Source organism: Sciurus vulgaris (genome assembly GCF_902686455.1).
Source record: "Sciurus vulgaris genome assembly, chromosome: 6".
NCBI lineage: Eukaryota > Metazoa > Chordata > Mammalia > Rodentia > Sciuridae > Sciurus > Sciurus vulgaris.
In genome coordinates, this window is record NC_136466.1 from 95,632,300 (window position 1) to 95,647,890 (window position 15,591).

Here is a 15,591-nt window from a genome sequence, read left to right on the forward strand (position 1 = left end):
CTCGAATTTATTATTTAAACAGTGAGATTAATGACTCCATTATAAATTAATTCCCCATGGGTGTGTGTGTGCATGCGAGTGTAAGACAAAAGAGATAGGCTAGAAAACTTAAAAATAGTAACTAAAAGTAACAATTTTAAATAGCAAGTAGAGTACTAATACTTCATTCTATAATCATAAAACTTCCCCAAGATCTATTTAAATATAAATACTTTCTAACTGGATTTTTAAAGGGACATATGCTAAAACATGTTTTCTTTCTTTCTTTTCTTTTTTCCAGCACTGGGGATTGCATGCTAGGCAAGCGCTCTGCTACTGAGCCACAGTCCCAGCCCCTCTCCCACCCTTTAACACTCTTTTCTGGTATCTGCATTCCCCTATGTTTCTCACCAGGTCTCCAAATCCTCTTTGTGAGATCACTCTGTTATCCCTAGCCATTCAATCTGAGCCTTTTCAAAGTTCAGTCTGGGTCTTCTTTCCTTTTCTGTCTATAGTTCCTTTTTTCAGATTGTTAAATCAATTTCCAAGACTTTAAAAACAATAACACATGTAAAGAATCCTAAACCTATCTGCCAGCAGAGAACTTCCTTTGAGTATAAACACCTTTTCAAGAGTAATTCAAATGTAATATGTGGTAAAACACATTTATTTTAATTCCCTCACCAAAACAACACCTAGCCCCCTTTCAGAAATCTCTTTCTTAGTCAGTGGCAGGACACTCTATCCAACCACACAAGTTGAGGAACTAGGAGTCATCCAGGTGTCACCCTCACCCTGGCACCCAGTCCATCACCTGCTCTAAGCTTCCATCATCTGTTGCCTTTTTGCTCATCTCCCTATATCCTTTCTTGTCTGCTACACCAATCAATTCTTTACCCGGTTCTATGAATAACCCTTCAATAAATGCAAACATGGTCATACACACCACTCTCCCCATACCTAAACCACTCAAAGGTTTTCCATTAACTCAAGGATAAAAGATTGACATCCATAAAATATTTTTCAAGTTCTTAAATGATCTTCACTTGTCCAGCAAGTTCAATATTCTCCCCTATTTCTATGCACCTTATTCACTCAGGTTCTTCAATTACAACATATCCTTTTATGCCCGAGTCTCCTGCTGAGCTTCCCACTCTTGTCTTCCATGTTTCTCCAACACAGTTCTTTGTATAATTGACCCCTACACATTGATTTTTACTTATTTATTTTGGCACACCTTAAATTCTAAGCTCCATGAGCTCAATACCATGCCTAGCACATGCTAGGCACTCAGTAAATATTCATGGATATAGTCATAGAATTTGATATCTGTTCTTCATTTTTAATAAATCCATAAGATATAATTCATGGGAATAATGTAAATCTTCTACAGATCAAATTTCTGAGTTACAGCATTTTGTTCTTAGAGGAAACTAAACATACTCATGCCAAAGGCTGTTTCAGATATCGTCTCCCACTCCACACTCACAGTTAAATCAATGCCATTAGTACGTGACACATTTAAGTATACTGTTCTGTTGGCTTCTTCGATATCTATAGAAGCGGCTCTAAAATTGTGGAAAGCAGAAAAAGAGTATAATTTCTACATATTTAAAATATATGTCACATTACCAGCATATGCTTAATATGCTTCCAAATTTATACAACCCAAATGACATGCACAAATTTGATACATGAAGGAGACTAGATGGGTGCTTGAAAATATTCATTTATGGAATTTTTTTAAGTACAAATGCAACACTCCAATAATAAAATACTGAAGATCAGTACTTTAACATTATACATTTTAAAACAGAAATAAAATTGTCTTTTCTGAATTTCTTCACATATAAATCAAAAACATATGACAGCAAAAATTACTCAGGAAATTCTTAGTATATGAATAAAACTAAATCTCTTAAAATATTTTAAGATATAAAATACAAATGTCAGTTTCCAGAGGAAATTTTATAACTACAATCATTTTAATATATGTTTGAGGAGTTGATTATTTGGCTTTGGTGACCAGGTATATTTTATATTAGTTCTTACTTTTTATTTCCTCAAACCACAAAATAGTGTAGGCCTTTCCCTGGAAATGTGAACTATAAGAAAATAAGAACTATAATGACAACTTAATGCAGGACATATTTAGGCCTTTCATGTTCCCTGTTATGAGAGAGCTTATAGACTCTCTGGATCTGTCTTCTGGAGTTCATTTTAAAAGTCCCTTTTACAAAAATCACACCACAATTTCCTTTTGCATTTTCTTATGTCAAAAATTATTCCTTCCTTATTTTCAGAAGTGATTTTCCTTATAAATAAACTATACCTATTTTCAACAGCAGAAATACTGAACAGCCCCAAAGGGGCCTGGTTTTGCAAAACTGTGATCAAGGTTTGAACCTGCGCCCCTAGTCTAGCACCTCCCGTCGGATTAAACAAGGTGCAAACAAAATGCTCATCCATTTCTGGTTCTGTGTCTAATATGGCAGAAATGTGCAGGGCCTGAAAACAAAATAGAAAAGTAAAGTTACTAGAATAGAATATGTTTGCAAAACACATACAGAGACATTTTTGACAACAAAATAATGTCTGTTAAAAATTGCACCTCTTTTTTATTTAATAATTGTCCCCATAATGTGATAGTTACAACGGTTTCATGTTACTACTTTTGGGATTTTCACTGTGGTGTACTACATTGAAGTGTCTAAAAAATAAATACACATAGCATTTTTAAATAACACTGAATAAAATATTAAATTCATGTCCTCTTTTTAATTTTTTATCCTGCCCTGGCTGTATAACTTCATTGATCTCATTCTAGTCTAGGATCTACTATTAAAAAGCCATAGTAGGAACAAATTAGAAACAATCCAAATGTTCATCAACAGGAAAATGGATAAACAAATGGTGACCTGTTCAAAGAAATGCTATCCAACGAAGGATCATGAGTTCAAAGCCAGCCTCAGCAATAGGAGGTGCTATACAACTCAGTGAGACCCTATCTCTAAATAAAATACAAAAATAGGGCTGGGGATATGGCTTAGTGGTCTAGTGTCCCTGAGTTAAATCCCCAGTTCTAAAAAGAAAAAAAAAAAAAAAAAGATCAGCTACTGATATGTGCAACCATATAGATTTCAAAAATTATGTTTCATGAAAGAAGCTAAACACAAAAGAATAGACACTATAAGGTTCTCTTTATACAAAGCTCAAGAACCAGCAAAATTAGTTGATTAGAACAATTACAAAGCATTTTCCTCTTGAAAGGACAAGGGGCAAAAAGGAACAATCTGGATAATAGTAATGTTAATATCTTAATCTGAGTGGTGGTATTATGGTTTGAACGTGAAATGTTGCGCGAAGTCTCATGTGCTCAGAGGTGGACCTTTTGGAAAGTGATAAATCATGATGGCTCTGTCTTCATCAGCAGATTATCCACTGATGACTGAATGGACTACTGGGAGGTAGGATCTACTTGCATGAAGTAGGTCACAGGGATGGGGTGGTCTTGGAAAGGTCTCTGTTCTCTCTGGCACCTTCCTCTTGCCCTCTCTTTTTCCCAGGTGCAATAAGCTGAGCAGCTTTCCTCTACCACACCCTTCCACCATGATGTTTCTACCTTGGAGCCAGCTGACACGAACTGAATCCTCTGAGACACTAAGCCAAAATAAATCTTTCCCCGCTAAGTTGTTCTTATCAGTTTTTTTGATCATAGTGATGAAAAGTTGACTAATACAAGTCCTTATATGTGTGTATACTAAGGTTAAAATCATTAATCCATACACTTATAATTTGTTCATTTTACTGTTTATACTTCAAAATAAAAGTATGGAACAAAGCAGTTACATGAACCAAAAATTTTTATTTAATCCAATTTGCTCTAATGTTTAATGTACCAAATGAACACAAAGGTCTGCTTAAATATACTCTGAGAAAAAGACACAAAAAATTAAAATGAAAAACAACTTTAAATGTATTTTAAATTACAAAAAGAAAAAGTGTGAATAAAAGCAATGGCAAATTTTAATGTGCTTCAGATTTAAACTTTTATATTTTTCATGATTTGAGTGTCTTTGAAGAAATCAGTTAAAGGTTTTAAATTTGTAAGAACATTTAAAAAATAAACATGAAAATATGATGAACTTTACAAAAACATCATTGAGAAAATTATTTGATTGTTAGATGAATTATTTTAGATGAAAGAGCTGTAAATGTATTTCTTTAAAGCAATATTTTAGATAGCTTGAAAAATGTCTACAGATAATGCAATGAACTAATTTAAACTTCAACTATATTTTTAAAACTAAATTTTAGCAGAAGGAAGAGAAAATTAATATATAGAAAAATAAGTAAGGATAGATCACATTTATAATTAATCTCAAATCCGGCATTTTTTCTTCAAAAAACTAAATTACAATCCATTTATGTATGATCTATCAAATGCATTCTACTGTCATACACAATTGATTAGAATAAAAAATTAAGAAAAAAATAAAATAATTTTCAGATGAAAAAAATCTATTCCTATTTTCAAGACTGAAATAAGTAATTACATCCTGTTCAATTAAAATGTGACAAAAAGAAATGACTGACTGAAGCTGGGAGTTTCTTTTGGCTTATGCTTTATAGACAATATAAAGTGAAGTATACCATTGAAATAAGTTTGGAATTTAAAATAACAATACATGTAAATAAAATAAAAATATTTTTATTATTTATATATTTCTTTATTAACAGCAAATTTCTTCAGTTTTCTCTATACATATTATCTAGCACATTATCACTTCTTTTATAGTAATCTAATCATGTCTTTACCGCTCACCTAAGCTGGAAGTATTTTTTTCTTATTTTGAAGATGCAGAGAAAAATATTTTGTAAATATTAAAGATATAAGCTTTCATTCTCATTAAAGTTTCATACTGTACCTTGAATCGAACACCTTCTTCTAATACAATATAGCCTTTGGAAGGAGTTAGATCCTTAGACTCTGTTGAAGAATTCATTTCAGTCACAATGAACTGAACGGTCACAGTTCCAAACAATCCTCGGGCAGGTTCCCGAACAACGTACAATACTGCAATGCTCTCCTGCACATAGAGAGCTGATGGCTCTCTTAGGAAAAAGTGCTCACTGTTGTTAAACGACAGAACTCCAGGGCCATCATCATTAGCAAGGATGGTAATTACAGCTGTCAAAATAAAAATTGCCAATGATAAATAAAAATAAGAAGGGTTATAAATGCTGAAAAGAGTGTGTATGTTTCATGGAAGAGTAGGCCAACTCTCAACCTAAAGTGATCATTTTAAGAGTACCTTTTCCTTTAAAAAATAAAATAAAATAAAACGAGGGGTGGTTTTAAAGCATTATATAAAATTCCATAGTCCCTCATTATATGAAAATACTAGAATACAATACTAGAATGGAAGGCAGGTTTTCAGCCTGATATGATGATACCTCTCAGAAGCCAACAACCCAGACCAAACTTAATGATGAAACAGTGTGAACATTTCCAGAAAATACAGAAACAAAGACACTGATGGCTGCCAGCACTGCTACTATTCAACAATGTCCTGAGGTTATCAGTAAGGCAAAAGTAATAGCAAGGAAAGTTCAGAACTTTCATTCCTAAATGATATGCTTGTCTATGAAGAAGATGCAAGAAAAAGTTATCATATTATAAGAGTTCAAAATATAAATTTAGAAGAGATTGAAGATAGTGGAAGAGAGGAAGGCTGCATTTTCAGTTGCTCCATGACTCCAGATTCAAGTAGCAGGAGAACCTCTTCTCAGCATGGTGGGAACTCACTGAAATTCAATATTAGACAGTCAGAATCTCTTAGAAACTCAAAAATGCAGGTGCATTGAACAAAAAACAAGAAAGAGTATATTGGAGCCAGCTAATTGAAGCAGCAGCAGCAGCACAGGTTCACCACAGAGGGGGAAAGTATATATAGAGAGAAATACGATAGACAAATTTGGCATGAAAAAAATCTGCAGAGGAGGAAAACAGTCATAATTTAGTTATCCAGAGGCTGTACAACAAGCTGTTGTTTAAAAAGTGCTCTGTTTCTCTCAACTGGCAAGGGGAGATAAGGTGGAAGCTATCTTGAGCAGGCCACCTTGCAGTTTGCTTTGCAGAAGCCTGCAAGATCACAGCAAGCACTGCCAAACTATCCCAGCATGTGGCCAGCCCAAGGTGTACCTAGAAGAATGCGAGTGCAAGAGTCACAGAGAATATTGTACCCATTTGATTCAAGTAAGAAATACAGAGGGAGTGCAACTCACTATCCCTTTGAGTCTGATGGCTCACATGACCAGCAGAAGAGGGTCAGGAAATGGAACAAGGAGGTGTGAATACACTTAGGAACTAAGTGTGGGAAGGCCACATTTGTGGGCAGCAGTATGTAAGACCTGTGGAGGGATGAGACACCTGGGGAGGATTGGCTTTCCTGTCATGCAAGAAGAATTCTTAGGAGATTCCTGAGATCTAGCACAGATTGGCACTGGCCTGGAAGTAGGAATGTGTGATCTGTTTTCCAGGGGGAAAAAGACACCCAACAAAGTCCCTAGGCCCTGATTAGACCTAAGCCCCAGCCACCAGAACTCCACTATTAGAACTGTGCAGAAGTCCCATGCTTAGAGTCAATCCTTTCTGTCTTTATAAAACTCCAGTTGACAGTACTTTCCATTCCTTCTTATCTTACAGCAGTGAGAAGGGAAGCTGAGAGCTATTTCAAACAACTTCGATTTTAGGACAATCCAGTGGGCAGCTTAGTGAACAACACATACAGGGGAAGGAGTTAACCCCCAACCTTTGCTCTGTCTCTTATTCTCAATTCAAAGCCCAAAAAGAAATAGAATGACAGCTGGGCATAGGCACTGACCATTCACCTTCATCAACAGTTTTAAACACCTTAGTAAAGACAATTCTTTTAAGTGTGCATGTGTGTATCTGGTCTTGCTGGAGTAATTGGTTGGTTGATGGACATACATACATACATACATACATTTGTTTCTCTTTTATCTCAGTTTTGGGATTTTTTAAACATGGTTATTTTTCCTGAATTGTTCCTTTAGGGGTTAGTGTTTTTGTTTTGTTTCTTTTCGTTTTCTTTCTTTTTTACTTGTTTTTCTTTCTCTCCTTTCTTAATGCTCTAGCAGTCAAAATTCTCTTGTTCTTTTTCACTCTCTCTTTATCTTTTTTGTCCTCCTCCTTTACAGCCATCATTTGCAGTATCTCTTCTGTATTCTCTGTTTACATTTTGAATATTCTAAATTTTCTATTACCTTCCTATTACATTTGACTTTCTCTTAGTGAACTGTATTTTTAATATATTTTATAAAAGTTCGGTTTATTTCATGTTGGTGCAGTTATTAGTACTGTGACTGGCATAGTTGATGCCTACTATTTAATGCCAGATGTAGGTCACAAAACTTTATTGATTTTGTGCATGGAAACCATTGACCCCACCATTCGTTTTTTGTGGTAATTAATGTTGTAGCAGACACCAGAATTTTTATTTTAATCCTGTGTATGTTTACATTGGTTGTTTCTATTGTTTGTTTCCCTCTTTTCTATGAGGTGCTGAGAACCTATAGGGACACTACAAATTCACAGGGTAGAGACTCTGCTGAATTAAACCCAGTCAAGAGACAGTGCACCTTTCTCCATACACTCAAATTTCAGTGATACCTTAATACAAAGAATAGAAGAGAGAAAACACCCAAACTAATGACCAGGCACCAAGTATGAATGGTTGGCAAGGCCCTCAGTTCCCACTCATGGATATCTACTCCTACAGGTAAAAGAGAGAGAACCTAAACAAAAGCTGTGGATATCAAACCTACAAGCAGTCTCAATCTAGTTTAATCAAGAATATTTTGGCAAGAGAAGACTGTACTCTCATAAGTCCTACACAGAAGAGTAGAAGAGAAACATATCCAAATAGATGCATAAAATCCAACACAGGAATACAAGAAAGATGAAAAACAGGTAACATGACACATCCTAAAGTTCATAATTCACCAAAAACTGACTCCAAAGATAATGAATTAAATGATATATCAGATACAGAATTCAAAAGAATGGCTGTAAAAAAGATCAATGAATTCCAAGAGAATACACACACATACACATGCACACACCACACACACACAAAATAAATGAATTAAGAAAGTCAGTACAGAATGTGGTTAAGAAACACAATAAGGAGATAGAGATATTGCAAAAGAACCAAACAGAAATCTTGGAAATGAAAGATACAATAAATCAAATAAAATGTTCAGTTAAAAGTCACTCTAAAAAAGTAGACTATACTGAAGACAGAATCTCAGACTTGGAAAACAAAGTGGGTCGCTTTGTAGATTCAGCCAGTATTAAAGAAAAGAAAATTAATTAAAATTACCAGACTATGCCGGAACTTTGGGAAAAGATTGAGACCAAGTATAAGAATTATTAGAATTGAAGAGGATTGTGAGAGGTAGGTTAGTTGGATGGATACCTCTATAGAAAAATAATAACAGAAAATTTTCAAAACTTCAAACTAAGATGGACATCCAAATATAGGATGCACTCAGACCCCAAATAGATAAGACCCAAAAGAAACACTCAACAACACATTATAATTAAAATGCCTAACCTACAGAACAAGGATAGAATTTTAAAAGCCTGAAGAGAAAAATGTCAGGTTACATTTAGAGGCAAGCCAATCAGAATTACTTTTGATTTCTAAGCACAAACTCTGAAATTCAGGAGGAGTTGAAATGATGCCTTCCAAGCCCTGAAAGAAAATAACTGTCAACCAATAATGTTACATCTAGAAAAATCGATCCTTCAGAATAAAAGAAGAAATAAAAACCTTCTAAGATAAGCAGAAACTAAAAGAATTCATGATTACTAAACCAGCCATACGGAAAATGCTTAAAGACTTATCAAAAGAAGAAATTCATGTGTGCCATTCAATACAGAAGAAATGAAAAGCAAATCCCAGAGTTCAAAAATAAATAAATCTCATTCAAAGAGTAGCTAAGCAAACAAGAAATAGGACCAAATTAAACATTAAAAAACAAATAAAAATTACAGGAAATAATAAATGTCTCTCTCTAATAACACTGAATATGAATGATCTTGATTCTCTAATTAAAAGACATAGGCTGGCAAAATGAATTGAAAAACAAAACCCAACTATATGTTGTTTACAAGAGACTCACCTTACAGGCAAAAGACAGCCACAGGCTGAAAGCAAATGGATGGAAATTGATATACCATGTGAATGGAGGCTGAAAGAAAGCAAGAGTAGGAGTGCGCAAGTGAAGGAGCAGTGGGCAGCTGGACTCCCAGACGCCTGGCAACCAGATCAATCCAGGCTCTGGACCCGGGGCGGAGGAAAGAGAGACTCAGCGGCTGATCCTGAGCCCAGGTGGGGGGGGGGACCCCGCTTGCCCGACCACTCCAGCGTCTGCCCTGACGGGACGCCTCCAAGCCGGGAGGCAGCAGGAACCAATGCCGGCCAGATCTCAAAACTACTGCAGTATGTGCGATTTTGAAAAATACTCCCTGAAGATACCAGCGAGATGCCATCTCTGGAGAAAGCATCCTTTTCATAGGAGGTCCCTAAATTGCCCAGTCTGACCTTGAACTTGGAATACTTCTGCCTCAGCTTCCTGAGTCACTGGGATTTCCACCAAATACCATCATGACCAGCTGGAAATATTTGACGCCCCCGTTGGAGCAGTGAAATCAGACAACTGGGAGCATCATAAAGGAGGCCGCTCGGCACAGCGCTGGGACTCGGAGCAACCACTGGGGCTCCGGTGGCTGCCCACGGGAAGAGCGGCGAGGAGAGCTGTGTGGACTCAGGACACCGGGGCCTGCCCTGAGGAGGAGGAGGAGGAGTGTGGCCACTTGGATTCGGAGTGACTACACCAGAGCTACAGGCAGTTGCCAGAGGAGAAGCCGCAGCGAGCTGATTGGACTTAGAGCGACCGCTTCTGAACACCGGGGCCTGCCCTGAGGACGAAGAGGAGGAGGAGGAGGAGGAGAAGGAGCGTGGCTGCTTGGATTCGGAGTGGCGATACCAGAGCTACAGGCGGTTGCCAGAGGAGGGGCTGCGTGGCGAGCTGTTTGGACTCAGACCACTTCTGAACACCGGGGCCTGCCCGGAGGAGTAGGAGGAGGAGGAGGAGCGTGGCGGGTCGTGTGGACTCGCAGTGACTGCATTAGAGCTCCAGGCGGCTGCTCAGAGGATGTGGCGATTGGTGAGTTGTTTGGACTTAAAGCGACCGCTCCTGAACAAAGGGGGGCTGCCTGGAGGGGAAGCGCGGTGGGTCGCTTGGTCTCCAGTGGCCGCACCAGAGCTCCCGGCAGTTGCCCAGAGGACACGTGCAGCGGGTCACATGGATTCAGAGCCACTCAGAGTGACCGCTCCTGAACATCCAGGGGGTTACCTGGAGGAGGAGAAGGAACAGGGAGGGTCATTTCGACTCGGAGTGATTGATTGCGCAGGGCTACGGGTGGTTGGTGGGAGGAGGAGGCACGCAGTGAGTTCCTTGGACTCCCAGTGACCACACCAGAATACTGGGCGGCTGTCTGGAGGAAGAGGCATGTGGCGAGTCTCTGGGACTCAGAGCGATTGTACGGGGCCCCAGGTGGCTGCTCAGAGGAGGGGCCACATAGCCAGGCGATTAGGTGCAGAGCAGGGTCCCAGGAGCGAGGAGGCTTCTTGGTGGAAGAGCCGCACAGAGACAGGCTTAGGGGCGGAGCGAAGGTTCCAGGACTGTGGGCAGATTCTCTGAGGAGGGGCAGCCTAAGGAGATTCTTCTGCGAAGGGTGAGGCTCGCAGGCCCAGGAGGTAGGGCCGGGCCCCTGGGAACTTTGCAGAGGAAGGCAGCCCAGCGCAGGCGGTAGCTGTAAATAGAGGGGAACCTCTAGGAGGGGAACTGACCAGCGAGACCTCCCCACCAGGTGAGTCTTCCCTGCCGGGTAAGGTATCCCCAAAAGGATGGTAAAACCAGAGACACGGGCCCAAACATGCCTTGCCTCAGCCCGCAGCCTAGTTCCCCTGTAGATGACCATTGGTCAACAAGTGGAGGCACCTCTGCCCACTAGCAGGAAATATACCCCACCTGGAGGCCACCAATCCTAGAGAGGCAGCTTCCTTGTGGAGCACTACATTATCAACTTCCTCCAAGACTTCAGCCTACTGAAAGCGAAGAGGGGATATATATAGAAATCTTCAAGGACACTGTAAGTCAATAGAGGAAATCTGCAACATCTCAGCGGTCCACTGATACCTGAACAATATGAGAAAACAAGGAAAGAAAATGCTGCAAACGAATCTAGATGTTACATCAATAAAACCCAATGAGTGCATGGCAGAAGAAATGTCAGAAAAGGAGTTCAGAATGTACATAATTAAAATGATCAGGGAAGCAAATGATGAGATGAAAGAGCAAATGCAGGCATTGAATGATCGCACCAATCGACAGTTAAAAGAGCAAATACAGGAAGCAAAAGATCATTTCAATAAAGAGTTAGAGATATTGAAAAAAAAACCAAACAGAAATCCTTGACATGAAGGAAACAATAAACCAAATTAAGAACTCTGTAGAAAGCATATCCAGTAGTATAGAACACCTGGAAGACAGAACCCCAGACATTGAAGACAGAATATTTAACCTTGAAAACAAAGTTGAACAAACAGAGAAGATGGTAAGAAATCATGAACAGAATCTACAAGAACTATGGGATATCATGAAAAGGCCAAATTTAAGAATTATTGGGATTGAGGAAGGCTTAGAGAAACCAACCAAAGGAATGAACAATCTATTCAATGAAATAATATCAGAAAATTTCCCAAATCTGAAGAATGAAATGGAAAATCAAGTTCAGGAGGCTTATAGGACTCCAAATACACAAAATTACAACAGACCCACACCAAGGCACATTATAATGAAAATGCCTAACATACAAAATAAACACAGAATTTTAAAGGCTGTGAGAGAAAAGAACCAAATTGCATTCAGGGGGAAACCAATACGGATATCAGCAGATTTTTCAATCCAGACCCTAAAAGCTAGAAGGGCCTGGAACAACATTTTTCAAGCCCTGAAAGAAAATGGATGCCAACCAAGAATCCTATACCCAGCAAAACTTACCTTCAAATTTGACGATGAAATAAAATCCTTCCATGATGAACAAAAGCTAAAAGAATTTACAAAAAGAAAGCCAGCATTACAGAACATTCTCAGCAAAATATTCCATGAGGAAGAGATGAAAAACAAAGAAGCAAATCAGCAAAGGGAGGAATTATCCTAAAGGAATTGTCAAATAAAGGAGGAGCCAAGTTGTGTCAAACAAATAAGCAAAATTTTTAAAATGAACCAAATGACCGGAAAACCAAATCATATCTCAATAATAACCCTGAATGTTAATGGCCTGAATTCACCAATCAAAAGACATAGACTGGCAGATTGATTTAAAAAAAAAGATCCAACAATATGGTGCCTGCAAGAGACTCACCTCATAGAAAAAGATACCCATAGACTAAAGGTGAAAGGATGGGGAAAAACATACCATGCACATGGACTCAGCAAAAAAGCTGGAGTATCCATCCTCATTTCCGATAATGTGGACTTCAAGCCAAAGTTAGTCAGAAGGGATAAAGAAGGTCATTTCATACTGCTTAAGGGAAGCATGAATCAGCAAGATATAACAATCATAAACATCTATGCCCCAAACAGTGGCTCATCCATGTATATCAAACAAATCCTTCTCAATTTCAGAAACCAAATAGACCATAACACAATAATACTAGGTGATTTTAACACGCCTCTCTCACCACTGGACAGATCTTCCAGACAAAAATTGAACAAAGAAACCATAGATCTCAATAACACAATCAATAATTTAGACTTAACGGACATTTATAGAATATACCATCCAACCCAGAGTGAATACACTTTCTTCTCAGCAGCACATGGATCCTTCTCTAAAATAGACCATATATTATGCCACAAAGCTAATGTTAGCAAATACAAGAAGATAGAGACACTACCATGTATTCTATCAGATCATAATGGATTGAAGTTAGAAATAAATGAAAGAGTAAAACACAGAAACTATTCCAACATCTGGAGATTAAACGATATGCTATTATATGATGAATGGATAACAGAAGATATTAGGAAGGAAATTAAAAAATTCTTAGAGGTAAATGAGAACAAAGAAACATCATATCAAAATCTCTGGGACACTATGAAAGCAGTACTTAGAGGGAAATTTATTTCATGGAGCACATTTAATAAAAGAAGTAAAACTCAACAAATAAACAACCTAACACTACAGCTCAAAGCCCTAGAAAAAGAAGAACAGAACAGCACCAAAAGTAGTAGAAGACAGGAAATAGTTAAACTCAGAGCTGAAATCAATGAAATTGAAACAAAAGAAACAATACAAAAAATTGACAAAATAAATAGCTGGTTCTTTGAAAAAATAAACAAAATTGATAAACCTTTAGCCACACTAACAAAGAGAAGATGAGAGAAAACCCAAATCATTAAAATTCGTAATGAACAAGGAAATATCACAACAGACAGGATTGAAATACAAAACATAATTAGAAGCTATTTTGAAAATCTATACTCCAACAAAACAGAAAACCTCGAAGACATCAACAGGTTTCTAGAGACATATGAATTGCCTAAACTGAACCAGGAGGACATACAAAATTTAAATAGACCAATTTCAAGTAATTAAATAGACATAGTAGTCATCAAAAGCCTACCAACAAAGAAAAGTCTGGGACCAGATGGGTTCTCAGCCGAGTTCTACAAAACCTTTAAAGAAGAGCTCATTCCAATACTTCTCAAAGTATTCCATAAAATAGAAGAGGAGGGAACCCTCCCAAACTCATTCTATGAAGCCAATATCACACTGATACCTAAACCAGACAGAGACTCATCAAGGAAAGGAAATTTCAGACCAATATCCTTAATGAACATCGACGCAAAAATTCTCAACAAAATTTTAGCAAATCGCATACAAAAACATATTAAAAAGATAGTGCACCATGATCAAGTGGGTTTCATCCCAGGGATGCAAGGTTGGTTCAACATCAGGAAATCAATAAATGTAATTCACCATATCAATAGACTTAAAGTCAAGAATCACATGATTATTTCAATAGATACAGAAAAAGCATTTGATAAAATACAGCACCCCTTCATGCTCAAAACGCTAGAAAAAATAGGGATAGTGGGAACTTTCCTTAACATTGTGAAGGTCATCTATGCTAAGCCCGTGGCTAATATCATTCTAAATGGTGAAAAACTGAAAGCATTCCCCCTAAAAACTGGAACAAGGCAGGGATGCCCTCTTTCACCACTTCTATTCAACATCGTTCTTGAGACTCTAGCCAGAGCAATTAGACAAACCAAAGAAATTAAAGGGATACGAATTGGAAAAGAACTCAAACTATCCCTGTTCGCTGATGACATGATTATATATTTAGAGGAACCTGGAAATTCCACCAGAAAACTCTTAGAACTCATAAGTGAATTCAGTAAAGTAGCAGGTTACAAGATCAATGCTCATAAATCCAACGCATTTTTATACATAAGTGATGAATCTTCAGAAAGAGAAATTAGGAAAACTACCCCATTCACAATAGCCTCGAAAAAAAATAAAATATTTGGGAATCAATCTCACAAAAGAGGTGAAAGACCTCTACAATGAGAACTATACAACACTAAAGAAAGAAATTAAAGAACACCTTAGAAGATGGAAAGATCTTCCATGTTCTTGGATAGGAAGAATTAATATTGTCAAAATGGCCATACTACCTAAAGTGCTATACAAATTAAATGCAATTCCAATTAAAATCCCAATGACGTACCTTACAGAAATAGAGCAAGCAATTATGAAATTCATCTGGAACAATAAGAAACCCAGAATAGCTAAAGCAATCCTTAGCAGGAAGAGTGAAACAGGGGGTATTGCAATAGCATATCTTCAACTCTAATACAAAGCAATAGTAACAAAAACGGCATGGTATTGGTACCAAAATAGAAAGGTAGATCAATGGTACAGAATAGAGGACATGGACACAAACCCAAATGAATACAATTTTCTCATACTAGACAAAGGGGCCAAAAATATGCAATGGAGAAAAGATAACCTCTTCAACAAATGGTGCTGGGAAAATTGGAAATGAACAGACACTTCACAGAAGAAGATCTACAAGCAATCAACAAACATATGAAAAAATGTTAAACATCTTTAGTAATAAGAGAAATGCAAATCAAAACTACACTAAGATGCCATCTCACCCCAATTAGAATGGCGATTATCAAGAATACGAGCAACAACAGGTGTTGGCGAGGATGTGGGGAGAAAGGTACACTCATACATTGCTGGTGGGACTGCAAATTAGTGCAGCCACTCTGGAAAGCAGTGTGGAGATTCCTTAGAAAACTTGGAATGGACCCTCCATTTGACCCAGCTATCCCACTCCTTGGCCTATACCCAAAGGACTTAAAATCAGCATACTACAGAGATACATCACATCAATGTTCATAGCTGCTCAATTCACAATAGCCAGACTGTGGAAC

The 15,591-nt window shown here is 37.8% G+C and overlaps 1 protein-coding gene across 1 annotated transcript in view; it reads right to left on the minus strand.

Moving 5' to 3' along the window:
• The window catches only part of ADGRV1 (adhesion G protein-coupled receptor V1), a gene marked incomplete at its 5' end in the record, with an annotated part of 585,014 nt that overhangs the window by 441,312 nt on the left and 128,111 nt on the right, over nucleotides 1-15,591 (minus strand). The window contains 3 exon segments of the mRNA XM_079143469.1: nucleotides 1,423-1,547; nucleotides 2,312-2,487; nucleotides 4,908-5,170. Coding sequence (XP_078999595.1) covers nucleotides 1,423-1,547; nucleotides 2,312-2,487; nucleotides 4,908-5,170 — 564 coding nt within the window.